Source organism: Vollenhovia emeryi, unplaced genomic scaffold (assembly GCF_000949405.1).
Source record: "Vollenhovia emeryi isolate VEMERY1.0 unplaced genomic scaffold, V.emery_V1.0 DF939171.1, whole genome shotgun sequence".
Lineage (NCBI taxonomy): Eukaryota > Metazoa > Arthropoda > Insecta > Hymenoptera > Formicidae > Vollenhovia > Vollenhovia emeryi.
In genome coordinates this window covers 56,340-72,173 of record NW_011967195.1, presented here as the reverse complement: position 1 = coordinate 72,173, position 15,834 = coordinate 56,340, and the positions used below count along the sequence as shown (strand labels likewise).

General features: G+C 31.2%; 1 protein-coding gene and 2 long non-coding RNA genes across 8 annotated transcripts in view; 1 reads left to right on the top strand and 2 right to left on the bottom strand.

The window, feature by feature from the left end:
- LOC105563801 overlaps positions 1-15,834 on the top strand; it is a 28,350-nt gene that overhangs the window by 7,581 nt on the left and 4,935 nt on the right. For all 6 annotated transcript variants that reach the window (XM_012015710.1, XM_012015709.1, XM_012015708.1 and 3 more), the window contains 8 exons: positions 4,467-4,530; positions 8,382-8,638; positions 9,211-9,274; positions 10,842-10,937; positions 12,297-12,397; positions 12,522-12,653; positions 12,958-13,131; positions 13,216-15,105. In XM_012015710.1, coding sequence (XP_011871100.1) covers positions 4,467-4,530; positions 8,382-8,638; positions 9,211-9,274; positions 10,842-10,937; positions 12,297-12,397; positions 12,522-12,653; positions 12,958-13,131; positions 13,216-15,105 — 2,778 coding nt within the window. The remainder of the gene's footprint in view (positions 1-4,466; positions 4,531-8,381; positions 8,639-9,210; positions 9,275-10,841; positions 10,938-12,296; positions 12,398-12,521; positions 12,654-12,957; positions 13,132-13,215; positions 15,106-15,834) is intronic.
- Positions 11,988-12,613, bottom strand: LOC105563799. Its single transcript, XR_001009071.1, has 3 exons — positions 12,534-12,613; positions 12,335-12,382; positions 11,988-12,140 (listed from the first exon to the last, which is right to left on the bottom strand). It is a non-coding gene; the product is annotated as an uncharacterized LOC105563799 (long non-coding RNA).
- Positions 12,621-13,427, bottom strand: LOC105563800. Its single transcript, XR_001009072.1, has 4 exons — positions 13,348-13,427; positions 12,963-13,082; positions 12,793-12,868; positions 12,621-12,692 (listed from the first exon to the last, which is right to left on the bottom strand). It is a non-coding gene; the product is annotated as an uncharacterized LOC105563800 (long non-coding RNA).

The window sequence follows — 15,834 nt, the reverse complement described above, 5'->3', positions numbered from 1 at the left end:
TTAACCTTATTTTTAGAGCTAAACTGCCAGTACTAGTTTAAAATGTATTCCTTCCACTGTGAAAAGAGAAAGATAAATTTTAAAGGCGATTAATTTCTTTCTTATTCTGAAATGGAACTTAATTATTCCTTGAGATAAAAGTTAGATCTCGTCCAGTCGTTTTTAAAACATTTCTCAAAATTGTAGTGCTAAAAGTAAGATAGTGAATAGAAACATAGATAGTGAAATGAGTTTACAACAACTATTGAAGCCTTTTACATGAATAATAAACCACAGAATCAATGGTTTTGTAAACTTTGAAGCTTTATATCTCCGGAAAGACTAATGTAAAAAAGAATATTTGAGGATGTTTTAAGAACGTCTTGACGAGACCTACAACTTTTGTCTTAAAGAAAAAATTAAGTTCCATTTAAGGAATTAAATGCCTTTAAAATTTCTTGAAAACAACGACATCTATGACATGATTCATACCGAAATTATCCCCTTTTGGATCATACAACTTTTGTCTGAAATATTTCTCCGACAAACAATTGTCGAGATATCACAAGTTAATAAATTTTAATAAGAAAGAAAGCTCTTTAGTTTTGCTATTTAACATATTTTATATGGACACTTCTAAAATAATGGAAAAGTACGCGAGTATTACAGGGACTGTTTTTCTTTCAATTAGAGAGATTTTATAAAAATCTGGAATATATATATATATATATTCATGCAAGACAAGAAAATAATAAAAATAGGTTTTAATAATTCACCTGCATACTTCATCTTCTATGAGATATTTAAAATTAGACCTAAGGTCAGATGTTGGTAGCTGTCGTCATCAACGTTCCTGACCTAGACTCGCTCGAGTATAAACATTTAACACGTTCATGAAACGAGAAAGATACAAATATAGAAAGAAAAAAAGAACTTGATTTATATTTAATAAATTTAATTCGATTTATGTAACTGCCAATGAGTTAAAACAAAAAATGGACAATATAAAATAAACTACCAATATACTAAAACTCGACTATCGCAATTTTATATAAATCGTTTATGTTATCACAATCAATATTAGTAATTAGATATATTTTCCAAGAAATATTTGTGAATAATATCTCAATAAATATGATAGTATAAAAAATCACACAAATGCACACACGCACGCGCAAACGTACAAGCACCAGTACATGTACACACATGCACGCACACGCACACGCACTCGCACACGCACTCAAGAGCTCAAAATTATATTAATTTCTATTAGAGGCGACAATCATAAAAAAAACTCAATTCATTATTAAATATATGAAAATACAGATGAAAAGAATTATATTATAAACTATTATCTATTTTTATCATATATATTTTAATAATTATTACTTTATTATTAATTTTTCTAGCTAGAATAAAAACATAAAATGAATTTATCGATTGGTACTAAAACATTATATCACATATTATAATATAAACATAATATTTAACATGCGTAAAATCTCCAATATATTTCATATAAAATATCGATTGTGGTCTACATTGCATATTCTGATATCACAATAGCCTGTCATTTTATATCCACACGTGCGCACGCGCACACACGACACACACACATACACGCACACGCGCCCACGTATAGTCATGCATATTTACACATATACATACATCTAGGTATATGAGACTACCTGTACAACTCTTTTAAAATTAAGAGAAATTAAGGGAAATGAAGGGAAGATTTATCAGAAATGTACAAAATGTTGATAAGTTAATTTACAGATATGCTTTAACAATTTAATGGTGATATTTTCATCTTCGGGTATTGACTGAAGATGGACTTTACCCATGTAGCACAGTAAGATTGCAGCAACATTATAGCAATATTTCGCGGCAAGATTGCAACATTGCCTAAAAAATGCAAAATGTTGCTGCAACATTGCTGCAGGATTGTAGCAACGGTAAAATGCTCGCCTGCAGAAATATTACAATGTAACATTACAGCAACAAAGTAATATAAACGTAGCAATATAATATATGTATATGCAATAGTACTTTATGTATTTTTTATTAATAATAAACGAAAAGAATTTAGGGAAAAATTTCGAATTTTAAAGATCATAGGAGCTAACATTTTCGCGACCGTGTGTGAAGAACCGTAAAGTCGCGGTCACCGATCCAAGTTTTAATCATACTCAATGTTGCCTAACTTTGATGATTGGTCGGGTCAGCGGTGATCCTTTGACTCTGACACTTTCTTCTTGCAATACGTGTGATATACATGTACATACATACATGTACATACATATTATGTATATTATATGCATATGTATGTATATGAGTTACACATATTATGTATATACATTAGGGTGGAGCGCTTTGTGTAGAGAAAAAAATTTTTTAATTTTACAACGCCCGTAGGTTTAAACAAATTTGCATCGCTTCCACCCACGGGCGTTGTAGAATTAAAAAATTTTTTGAATGCTCCACCCTAATATACATGACATCTTTATTTCATGTTTATTTCATATGTGTATATACATTGTATATACACTGTATATCAAAATGTTTTGTGGGAATTGACAAATTCTATTTACAAAAATTTAGAAGAAAAAAAGAAAAAATATATTTTTATGGTGGTGTTGTATCATATTACTTCTTATGTGAGAGATCCGAAGTGGACCTTGTCTTCAATACTGAAAAAAGTGTAATACGAGTGGATTTAGTTTTATCGAGACTTGATTTCTTTTGAAACTTAAATGAGAATTTATTTACAACAGAACACTATTATGATACATTTTCTTTTAAAACACTATTTCTTTTAAAACACTATGATTGTACGAAAATGATCTTTCAGATATTGCAGAGGTTGTAGAAAATAGATATTTCTGTTCTATTTTAAATACTAGGAAATAAATCTTTGTGGTGCAATAGCAGCGTACCTAAACTGTGGCCAATTCGGAACTTCGCGATGTACTTTTAAAATTAAACTTATCAGTCATTTGAAGAGATAAATTTAGATTAAAACAGAAAATCTAGATGAGTCTGTGAAAACTCATCATTAGTCATTTCTTCAGCAGAAGGATTTTCTATAACTAATTTTTTAACATAGGACAACATTTATAACTATTTTCTTATATACTCATCATTGTTTTTCATTTTTTAATCTTTTTTTATGGCTATGCTAATTTTAATCTAAAGTTAGCACAGCCACTATTTTCTCCGAATCGGCTGGAGCAACAAAATCAGGAATTGAGCAACAAATTAGCAACGAAAGAACACTAAATTTCTGTGTAAGTTTTTTCAATTGTGCTGAAATGGCTGTGTCAGCTTAATAGACATAATCATATTAAAATAGTTAGGTACCTCTGGCATTAGTATTACTTAAAATAATAACTAACTTATGTCAGAATGGATATCTCTGTTGGGTTTATAATTGAAAGTAACTGTGGTTTGTGTTAGAAAAGATGTTACTGGCATTTAGCCCATATCAAAATAGACGCTTCTGACATTCATATTATTATACTAAAAATAGTCAACCTTGTTAGAGTAGATGCTTCTAGTATTTAAGTTATTGGCTACGTTAAGCAGAAAAAGCTGCTTTGCAACTGTCGTAAAATTTGTGAGTCTGATTGAAGTACGCTCTTAGATTCGGCCAAGATTTAGACTAATTTAGAGCATACATCAATCAGGTTCACTAGTTTTACAATAGTTGCAAAGCAGTTTTCTTTGCTGAACGTAGCCATTGAAAGAAATTAGCACACGAAAATTATTTCTATCATTTAAATTGTAATAAGTAAAAGAGAAACGATATGAATTAATTAGAAAAGATGCCATTTTACAATTAGTTGGAATGATCTAGGTGGCCTGATAATAATATTTCTGTGTGAATTTTGTATATTTTTTAAAGTAATTTAATTAGTAAACTGTGCATCAGTTATTTATCAGTCTTGAAACATTGAAGCTTTTGTTGGAACAATAAATTTACGCTAATCAATTAACTTTAGTTGCTAATCAACATCTAAAGATGCTATGTCTTTTAAAATCAATGTGAAAATTTATTGCGTAAAGTATTACCTGCCAGAGTGTAAACCTGGACCTTCTTACAATCTGAATGAGCGTCTTTACCAATTCGATCACTGAAGCATGCGATGATGATTGATTAAATATGTAGATTTACCATTCCTCCAGAAAGCTGTGTTTTAACACCAATTAATGTTCGACGTGCAGTTTGCTAATTATGTGAGTTGGAAAAAGTGTATGGATTTCGTAAAATTATGAGTTTCTTAAGGTTGGAGACGATATATCTATCAATTGTTCAATTCTGACCTCGGATTCAGATTCAGCGGGTCAAAATACATAAAAATACCTTGTCTGGTCTTAGGCCTAGACAACTTTTTTGTGGGGCTGTGTAATGAATAAATTTCACAAAATTTGTTTAAATTTTTAAATTTATAATATTTAAATTTATTGTAATATTTTTATTACAGGGGCAAACTGGTGATGTAGGAGTAGGCAGCGAAGAACAGAATACGGCGTTTGTATGTATTTCTGGTGAGTAACTTAATTTTTATGTACAAATTTTGATGTTATGGAATAATTATTTTTTGAGTTATATACATCATGTAACAGGCGATTTTTGACATTGAAACTAATAAAATATTTTAATGACATTAAATGACATTAAAAATTCGATAATTGCAATCATTAGTTAGTAAATGTCTTATAACAATAGAATTGGAATATTAAGGTGTAGAGATAACTGTAGAGAAATAAAATAATTTATTATATTTAAATTTTGATACATACCCAGACAGCACACATGTCTAAAAGACGTCATAAAGATATCTTTTTGACGTCTTTTAGACATGTGTGTTGTCTGGATAATTAACGTGTTTGTGAAAAAATTTCTTTTCACCTAACAAAGAATCAAGAGACACGGTAGTGTCTCTTGATAAAGATCATAATTAATTAAATGCAACCCATCTAGAGATGTTATTCGAGATGCAATATGTTTGATTACAGCTAAATATAGATATTTTACCTATATCTATGAGCATTTTATAAGATTGAGTCTTGATTTTTATAAATGGTGATGTTATGACTCAAGAACAAACAAAATTGTTTTGTAATATATGCTGTATACTCTAATTACATATTCTTTCTCCATTACCTGAAAATTTGACGCTTTTTCAATTGAAAACTTGAAACCAGATGGTAAAAGAAGTTTGAGTTTTTCTTTACAAGTAGATTAACTCCTCTGATTCTTAATTATAATTAGCTACTACACAATTGACACATCTAGCATTTTACAGTGATCAACACATGATAAATGTCTTCGGCTTTTAATTAATATTTGTTAGCACACGACTAACGCCTTTAACATTTCACAGTAACCAACAAACATTTAACAATTCTGACATTAACTACTAAAAAAATAGCATATACGTACAGTTTTAATTAAACGTATATGAATAAAAAAAGGATCGCGTTCTTACTAAAGACTTTTCTCCGGATTATCTGTAAAGGTTTTATTGGAAATAATTTATACATTTAATTGCTGCAAAAGTGTTAATATATCATAACCAAATATTTTAAAAGGTACGAAAGTAATATGAAAGTTAATATAATACATATAAATGGTAATCCTCTCACAACTTTGTATCATGTGTTATATTACAATTATTTTTATATATAAATCTTATTAATATGTGACAATGTTTTTAGTAATTTAAATTGAAAAAACTATATAATGTGTATGTGCGTGCGTACGTGTGTGCGTGTGCATGCGCGCGCAAGAGTAACGAGATTAGGATTATAATTAAGATTGCATATTTCAGTGGTTTAGCAGCGCAAAGCTTTTTAAATAAACAATAATGTTTACAAGGAAATTAGAGATGGCCATTTTTAAACAAAATATTTCTTTTGTATTAATAAGCATTTTTAAATTAGGTATTCTATCTCCTTTATTTTTCCTTTAAAATCCTCTGTTCGATTTTTTGGATATAATATTTAAACATCGAAAGTAGAGGAAAGTCCACTATTATAAGATAGGAGTCTAATATGAGATAGTAGGTTTTCAACATCCAAATTCAATAATAGAGCTTTTTGCACAATAATTACACGATCTAACAATCAATTTTCCACTAAACCGATTTCACTCCAAGGGCAATAAATTCATGAATTCATGGTAGAACCAACAGATGATGCTTATTAATTTAGCAGAACCTGCGCTGTCTCATATTAGGAACCTATGTCGTAATAGGGAATTGTCCTCTAATAATAAAGTAACTAGTTTGTGTAAGTATCCATTGTTGTAGACGGCGCAATTTGTTAATATCATTACTTTTACAGAGAAGATGTTTTTGTAGAGAAGATGGAAATATCTTTTTTCTAACAAAATAATTAAATCCTACAAATCTTTTTCGATTGACACATACTTTACATCTTTTTTACCTTTTGTTTTAATTATTGCGACTCACATTGCTGCCAAATTTCAAAACGTAGCCAAAACCTTAAAAATAAACTTACATTTTAGTAATTTTGAACCTTGAGTTGGGTAGACTGATATCTTGACCTTTCAAAAACAAAAGAGAAAAGGGTAAACTCTTTATACATAAAGGATTATGTCCAGTTTCATATGAAAAATTGGGCCCTCAGTGAACAGCAACGAGACATAGCTAGATTTGCAAGGCATCAAAAGAGAATTAAAAAGTTCATGACAACTTTGTAATAAGTCCTCTGAAAGCTTCAGCTGTCGAAAGTTCGCGATTATGACCAGCCAGAAAACATTTTACGTGCAAATATCTAGCATTATGACGCACTTGGATAGGATTTTGCTTGCGTTGTTGAGCTATTTTTGTACGGGAGTTGTTAGATATTTGCGCGCAAAATTATACGTTAATACACTTGCGTGAAAAAGCACAGACTGAACATATCTTACGGGCAAATCTCGTAAAAGTTTGCATACATAAGACAAGCAAAATTTGCAAGAATTGTGTCTACGAAATATGTTCCTTTTTTGGTTTAACGATATCTGCTGTATCTTTCCCTACTAGTTATTTTATTAAGTAAAAGAGCGGTGCGAAAATTTAAAGAAAGGGAAACCGGAAAGGCTCTTAAAATGATAAAAGGCAATTGTAGAGGGCGAAAGGGAGCGTCGCGCGCAAGTTTTAATGTTTGCTTGGCGGCGAAAGCAAGCGGTATGCCGTTACGAGATAAAAACGCGTGTGCAATAAAATCGTTTCACAAAAGTGACCGTGTCCACTCTTTTTCCTATTAATACGTGCTTAGCACCGGTCCTCACTTGAGGACACCAGTAACAAATTGTTATCTGTGTTAAGTATACAATAATATATTATTATTTTTTAAACATAATTACTAACAATGTTTTAAACATGTACGTGTACACATTTGTAACTTATTATTTATAAATTTTAAGGTAAAATGCAATTCAATCCAAGAAATGTCATTATGCTGCTGTTTACCGCCACTACTTTTAATTTGTCACAAACTCCTATTACAAATGAAGAAACCGAAGTAAAAGAGAAAATAGACAACGTGTTACAACACATGTATGGGGACAAATTTGGAATAGAAGAAGAACCTCTTGATTTTCAAAATTCTTTTGATATACAACAAGCAGATTTGGTAATAGGCGATGATGTTAATTGTTGATCGAATTGGTTGAGACGCCCATCTAGTAAGAGGGAGGTTCAAACCCTGGCTGAGGTAATATTTTTCGCAATAAATTTGAAAATATGAAGTATTTATAAGACACTAACACTCTGTCACGGCTCTTAGTCCTTTATTTCTCGAAATATTTTTGTTATATCTCTCACAATTAGAGCTAATAATGTTCCAAAACATTCCTTTGAGCTCTGTAATGTATAATAATGACAAAAATACTGAACGTACAAAACTTATAACACATGTTAGGTAATTATTGCAGTATGTAATCATCATTAGTTGACAAGTAACATCAATATGTTATTTCATATGTTTCCTCATGTCTATGTTAACTTGACCTCACGGTATGTATCATCATGATATGATTACAAAACGTGCATCTTATTTCACTCAATATCAGAAGATCATGACATGATAAAGTCTGATCATTAGGCATTGCTATCTGGAAACTACTCCATGGGTAGTTGTATAGGCTAAAGAGAGAGAGAAGGGAGGCAGAGAAAGTAAGCAAGAGCGGAAGAGGGAGAAAGAAGGAGAGAGAAAAGAAAAAGAGGGAGAGGGAGGAGAGAGAGAGAGAGAGAGAGAGAGAGAGAGAGAGAGAGAGAGAGAGAGAGAGAGAGAGAGAGAGAGAGTTTGGCCAGTGTAGTAGAGGATTAAGATTTCAAAAAGTCATTTATTGTATATGTCATACTGAAAAAAACGTTTTTATTTTACAGATAGCAATTTATTTCATAATTCTGGTGCGTCGACTACATTATTGGAAGTCCATGATGAATCATCTGCGACAGAAGCATTCAGGCGTTTATCGGACGCGGAACAAATTTTGATGGAGAATCTAGATATCGATCAATACAGACCCAGACATATCGGTCGATTTCTGACAATGCACAGGAGACGGCGTAAGAAGCTTGTTACCAGATCCTTGATTCAGGAACCAGGTATCTTGGACGACATCTTCCACGGATTAGTGCAGGTAATCTATATAAAAAGTAAAGACAAGAATAAAGATTTATTGTCCCTAGTATAATACATAATTAATCAATTAGTATTGCGAGTTGCGTGTACAGAGAATATGCTGTATACACAAAATTTACATACACAAAAATTTTCAATAATTGGAGCACTATTGCAACAGCATATTCCTGAGACCAAATCAAGTCCAAAAGTCCTGTACTATTTTTCCCTCCGACAAACAGTTATCGAGATATCATAAGCTAAACATTGACAAAGTTATAAATTTTCTCTTGAATATCTCAAAAAGTATTAGGTAAATAAAAAATGTTTCTGACAAAAGTTGTTGATATTAATTAGTAGAATAAGATAGTATATTAAACAATAGGGGGTTCCATTTAAAAAATTGAATGGCACTATCTAATGTCCCCCTCGAAACCTAACAACTTTTGTCTGAGGCATTTTCCGCTATCACCCCTACCTGAGGAGATATTACCGTGTACGGATTAAAATGGCCCACCCTGTATACTTCATACTTTCTACTAATAATATTTCATTAATCTCATGTTATCATATTCGGGCTATATGTTACAGTGCGTGTTACAAAGAGCTGGAAACTGGAGGTTTAATGCTTTCACGTTGGAAACTGTCACAGGTGGTAAGTATATTTCAAGTTGGAGTAATTCTATTTGCCTACAAAATGATTGCCAACAGCACAGTTATGCTTATTGCCCACAAAACATATTATACAGGATGTACCAAATTTTGTACTTGTTATTGGCAGATTTTTGTGATCATTTTGAGACAAAAATGCTAATACCAAAACGTTGAGATTATAATAGTTTTTAAATAAGAACTGTTCAAAGTCGAGTAATCCATTTATCCGAAATTTGCGCGCTCAGGCATGTCACATTGCACAGTAGTGATGCTACTTTTAAGCACATCAATTCTATTCTCAAAATTAAATATAATTTTGTATACATTTTATCTACGTGTTGAAAACACCGACACTACTGTGCAATGTTACATGCCTGAGTGCTCGAATTTCGAACAAATTGATTTGTGAACTTTGAACAGTTTTCATTTAAAAACTATTATATTCTCGACGTTTTGGTATTAGAATTTTTGTCTCACAATGGTGTCAAGAAACTGCTAATAACAAGTGTCACGTCAGATCTGGTACACCCTGTACACATGGTTATAGTACACTCATAAAATAGCAAAACCATAGTAATGTTTCATACACGTATTATTACACAGCCCCACAAATTACAAGCCAAATTAGAGTATTAAATTAAACTAAAGGAACATTTTCAAATATTATACAAAATGTTTCAACTTTTATTTAGTTGTTTTCAACACTGTTGTTGAAGAGAACGTAGATTAAAAAATTAATTAATTTAGGAAGAGCTAGTCGATAAGTAGTAATAAAACATTATTATAAAAATTAATTAAAACATTACGAATAAAAAGTAATAAATTAGTGAGTAAAGATCAAATGGTTTATATGAGAAAACGCCAATGTGGGTCACAAGATGTTGGTAGTCCAACTTGTAAATCTTGGAATATGAAATAGGCAATAGGAACAGAATTTCCGACGCGTTGGATTTCTGTTCCCTATTTCCTGTGCCTGACCTACCTGACCAATCACAGTTGAGACTGGGGCAGGCACGTGGTTTCAAAATGCAGATGATTGGACAGCACTCCTATTGCCAACGAATCATTATGTCTTGGCATTACATAGGTTTCTATTCCGTATTTTTATTCCGTATTTCTAATGCCTGTGCTTTCCTATTGTGTGATAGGCTTTAAGCAATAGGAAAATTAAATATTAAATATTAATTGAAAAAATGAAGTATTAACTTTTGGTCATACAACTTTATATAATAGTTTGCTGACAAGAAGTTTAGAATTTTAGTAATATTTTAATATTTTAAATATTTAAATATTAGGATAAAAGAAAAATACTATAGTTTAGTACCCACTATTTTCGATTCCAATAATAATTCTAATAACAACAATTTTATATGATATTGTTAAATACTAATCAAATATTTGTAAAAGTTTTTATATTACAATTTACTCAAAATATTTAATTAAAAGTATTAATGGATGTAATTTGAATAAACATAATACATAGATTCAAGAAACATTCAGGGGGTAAACGGAATTATTAGTACATCTATATTTGTCATACGTAATGTTATATTATATTTAATTTGCAGGTCGTTCTTTACCAGTGTTATGTGTTCATCTCTTCCATTGGTATGGACTTTTCCAATATTTCAACTTGGATGTTGTAACAGTGTGGAAGCTATTCGGTAAGCATACACTTTTAAACTTTTAAAATCGACGATACTATTTTAATATATAGGGTGTTTCCGGGTTAAATAGCCAAATTTAAAATATGAATTAGGACCTCAAAACAAACAAATATTTTATCTTGAAGATTGCCCGCAAACGCTTCCTTGAAAAGATATTGACTTTTGAAGTTTTGAACAATAGGAATGAATAATTCCAGATAAAAGATTTGTTTGTTTTGAGGTCCTAATTCATATTTTAAATTTGGCTATTTAACCCGGAAACATCCTGTATAATAATTTTCTTTTAACTTTTATATCAATTAAATCAAAAGTAGATATACAATGGATATAAAATTTATAAAAGTATTGTATTTGTAATCAACATGAAATCATAAATGTTTTTTATTATCACATATTTTCGTACTTTACAATCGATTTTTCCAATGGTTTTACATTTTATTAACAAATAAAAACACTTTTTAACCAACTTGAAGTATTTTTGTACTCATGTAGATGCAAATAGAATATAGTATATTTGATATTCCATATGTTAAAAAGTTAAATAATATTCATATATGAATAAAATACAAAATAAATATCTGTTTATCAAATGTAAAATATTCAAAGAAAATATTCAAAATAACGCGCGCGCGCTTATCCTGTGTGCACATACAGGACCGGTAAAAAGATATATTTAGATATAATTGTATGTAATAATATCAATTACATATAATTATACAGAGTGAACCCTAAAGACCGTTCCAACCTTTTACCATAATAGCTGGATTATCGACTGTAATTCTGATTAACTGAACGATATAGGAATTTCTCCTCCATTCTACCTTTGCCTTTACGACGATCTCTTGATCGAGATCGAGAGCACTTTCTTTCCTTTTTATTCGACATGAGTAAAAACGTCTTAGTTGATATCAAACTACTAATTATTGTACGAAAGTTATACTCGAGGTGTATATGAAGTTTAACACAACGAACAAGATGACAAAAGAAGACGCAGCGACTCCAGCTAAGGCACCATGTGTCAATTTCAGTCAGTTCATACTCTAAAATGTTGTGAAGTTTAGCAATAACAGGTATTACCACCAATTATCATCGAGAACGAGACGTGTAACATAATCGTAGTTTCTTTGAGAGAAAACATAAGAGAGGAGAAAGGGTGGAGGAAGAGAGATTTGTATTATTTTTATTATGTCCGATTCTCCCCTAAAAAGATAGGAGAGAGGCATGAAATTAGAATAAAATGTAACTGTATAAAAAGATCGGAGAAATAGAATAAAATAACAAGAAAAAGCAAATAAAAATGTTTGAAAAAATTATGAATATCGTAGCCGAATAATTTATGTAATTATTTAATTGAAGCTTTTATCGAGGAGGGTTATCACAGTACAAATCCTTACCACAACAGCATACATGCCACGGACGTCACTCAGGCAATGCATTGCTTCCTTCAAGAAAAAAAAGTAACTATGTATTTCTTTTGCAGCCAGACATATAGAGAATTGTATAATTTTCATTTATTCAGATGGCATGTGATATATTTTTATTTTCTCAGCAAAATAAAATGACCGTGTTATAAATTTGCAGATTAAAACGTACCTCACGAATTTAGAAATTATGGCTTCCTTGATAGCGGCTGTAACGCATGACTTAGATCATCCAGGTGTCAATCAACCATTTTTGGTCGCAACGAGTAATCATTTGGCAGCACTTTATCAGGTAGGAACATCTCTATTAACTTATTAAATAAATAAAAATCTGAAAAGAATAATCAAATTTTCGTTATATTATGAGAATTTTGTTATTCATTTGGATGTATTTTGTTGTATTTTTGAATGCAAAAATGATAAAAACTTACGAAAAGACGTTAACATTGACGTCCAGAATAGATAAATTATATATATGTATACAGGGTGTCAGACTGGTTAGTAGCCCTGTATAAACAATAAATTTTTAGAAATGTAATTCACAATTTAGAAATTGAGATATGTTAGGTTATAAATAAAAAATTAACAATTTTCAGAATACTTCTGTTCTCGAAAATCATCACTGGAGATCAGCTATAGGATGTCTTTTAGAAAGTGGTGTATCGGCACAATTACCTACTGACGTAAGACCAGAGCTTCAACGGCACATCAGTTCATTGATCTTAGCGACAGATATTACAAGACAACAAGAATTTCTCACATGTTTTAGGGTATACTTCATTACATTAATTTCTGTCTTTTAATTATCTAAATTCTTAATTGATGATCATGTTTCTTTATCTCTTATGTTGCAGGATTATCTGAACAACAATTCACTTGAAATGAAACATGCAGAACATCGTCACTTTATTCTGCAAATTGCTCTAAAATGTGCAGATATTTCTAATCCATGTAGACCATGGGATATATCTAGAAAATGGTCTTACAAAGTTTGTGAAGAATTCTTCAGGCAGGGCGATTACGAGCGTCGTTTAAATCTTCCAGTAACACCATTATGCGATCGACATACCACTAGTATCCCGAAAATACAAGCTGGTTTTTTCAAACACGTCGTTACTCCTCTCTATATGGAATGGCATCGTTTCCTTGGCGATGGTCTCAGTGTGTCTTTAATGGAATATTTAAAAAAGAATCAGAGAAAATGGGAGGCATTGATCAATCAAGAAACATCTGACGAAAGAGAAACTGAGATTTCTGAAGTGGTTGAACCCGAAGGCATCATTAGTTCGTGTGAAGAAACGGTCGTTGATGAAGATTCAAGTAGCATCGATCTGTTAATACCGGCCACTTACTTGCAAACAGCACGAATGCCGACATTGCCAGGACGAGTTGGACTTGATAGCATTGGTAGACGTCACTCCGTTCCTCTAAGTGTGTCGAAATCATTGCATTTGCCTATAAACCAGACCAATAGAAGAGAAAGTTTGCCAAGCGAGAAGGTTAAAGTAAAAGATCCATTTTGGAAAATAGAAGATCAAAGTTTATTAGATCCGAGCTCGTTGTCTCTACTGTCTTCCAAAAGTAATATGACTGAGTCACCAAATATTAGCGTTGTCGAGAGACCAGTCAGCGCAGAAAATCTCTTACCAGAAACAAGTATTGCCAGTATTACCAGTAGCGCCGAGGCATCAAAATTAAACACAGTTCTGCAATTGGATAACCAATATAACTCGCAAACTAAACAACTTACACGACAACAGACTTTTCCTCCATTGCAATCACATGTTAGAATGAGATACATGTCTGCAACTGTAGAAATGTCGCAGTGTTTCCCTCCGACTTTGATGGAAGCTGACAATTCCTCTAGTTGCTTGAAGGAAAAATCATGTTCAAGCAGTCGACACAGTTCACCATCGCACAATCTTACTTCATGTCCTGAAAAACAATCTAACATATCGATTGCTCTTTCTAAAGAATTACTGATGATGGATACATCTGTAAAAAAACAAGGTTCAACTTCACTTGATAAAACAAGACAAAAACATGCTATTAATTCAGCGCGTCGCCATTCTATGCAGACTGTTCGTACCGATGATTCTTTTTCTAAACATAGGTGTAAAAGGCCTTCTTCCGCTCAAGATCCAGATTACACAGAGATGTTTTATGCTACATTAACGGGTTCTCACAATGACAAAAACAAATGCATTCCTGACATGTGTATTACGGAATGTAAATCGAATTTAGATTGTAATATTGAAGTTAAATATTGTGGTGCAAAATTAACAGTTCAAGACTTGCAAACTACATTATTGTCCAAAAAATTAGACCAATATACTTCATCGGCTAAGAGCTCATATTCTGCACAAGAGCCGCGAAGATATTCAACTTCTATCACAGAATGTAAAACATTAACGGTTGACCATGCAGGTAGACGATATACCACAATACCGGTGTCTTCTGAGCTTAACACTCATAAAGTGTTCTTTATTGGTAGTCCTCCTGATTCGCCACCTCCTAATCATAGTGTGTCTTCATCGAGTGACAGTAGTAATGAGCCAAAAAGAAGTATCGATGATTCGAATAGAGAAGATAGTGTTCTCACTGGTAATAGAAAGGAATTGGATTATATGAAAGAAAAAAAATTGAAAATTACAAAGTTCAATTCCGATGTGCAAATGAAGGAAAATGTTGATCCTCGTACAAATGACGACTTCGCAAAAGCATTATCTCGTAGAGGCAATCAGGTAAGCTGGAAATAATTTATTTTTAAAGCTAACTTTTTATTGTAATTATGTTAGATTATAATATGAATGCATAAATGATGATTCTTCAAATATGTGACAAAACAAGCTATCTCTACATATAATAAAAAGAATATTTAAATAAATTCTTTTATACTAATATATTATAATGTAATGTGATTGCGAAAAGAAATAAGAAATCTTTATTTTGAAACATTAAGTTTATGATTATTATTATACAATTTATATTGTCCTAATACATATAAAATTATCTCAATATTTTACGTAAAAATGACTTTAAACACGTTGTAAATATAATAAATTTTATTTTAAGTTTTAAAACACCAAAAACAATCTCAAGTATTATGTTAATAAACTACAGAAACTTGAAGACAATTGCACTTAATGTTAATAAACTACAGAAACTTGAAGACAATTGCACTTGACTAGTTCAAAATTGACCAGTGCAATGTTGTAGTGGCAGCATTAAAAACTCGAAAATTATATATTGTTAAATATTTTTGTAATATATTTTTTACAACTTTTTGTTAATATAACAGATTGATTATCTCCAATGAGTTATAAAGACTTCTACTTATAACCGTATATACAAAGTGTTCAACATAAAGTATCCATCCATTTATGTACAAGTGGATCTCGTCAAAATGAATTTTAAAAACCTATACCATCGCAAAACCATGTAATTTAATAAATATTTAGATATTACTAAGA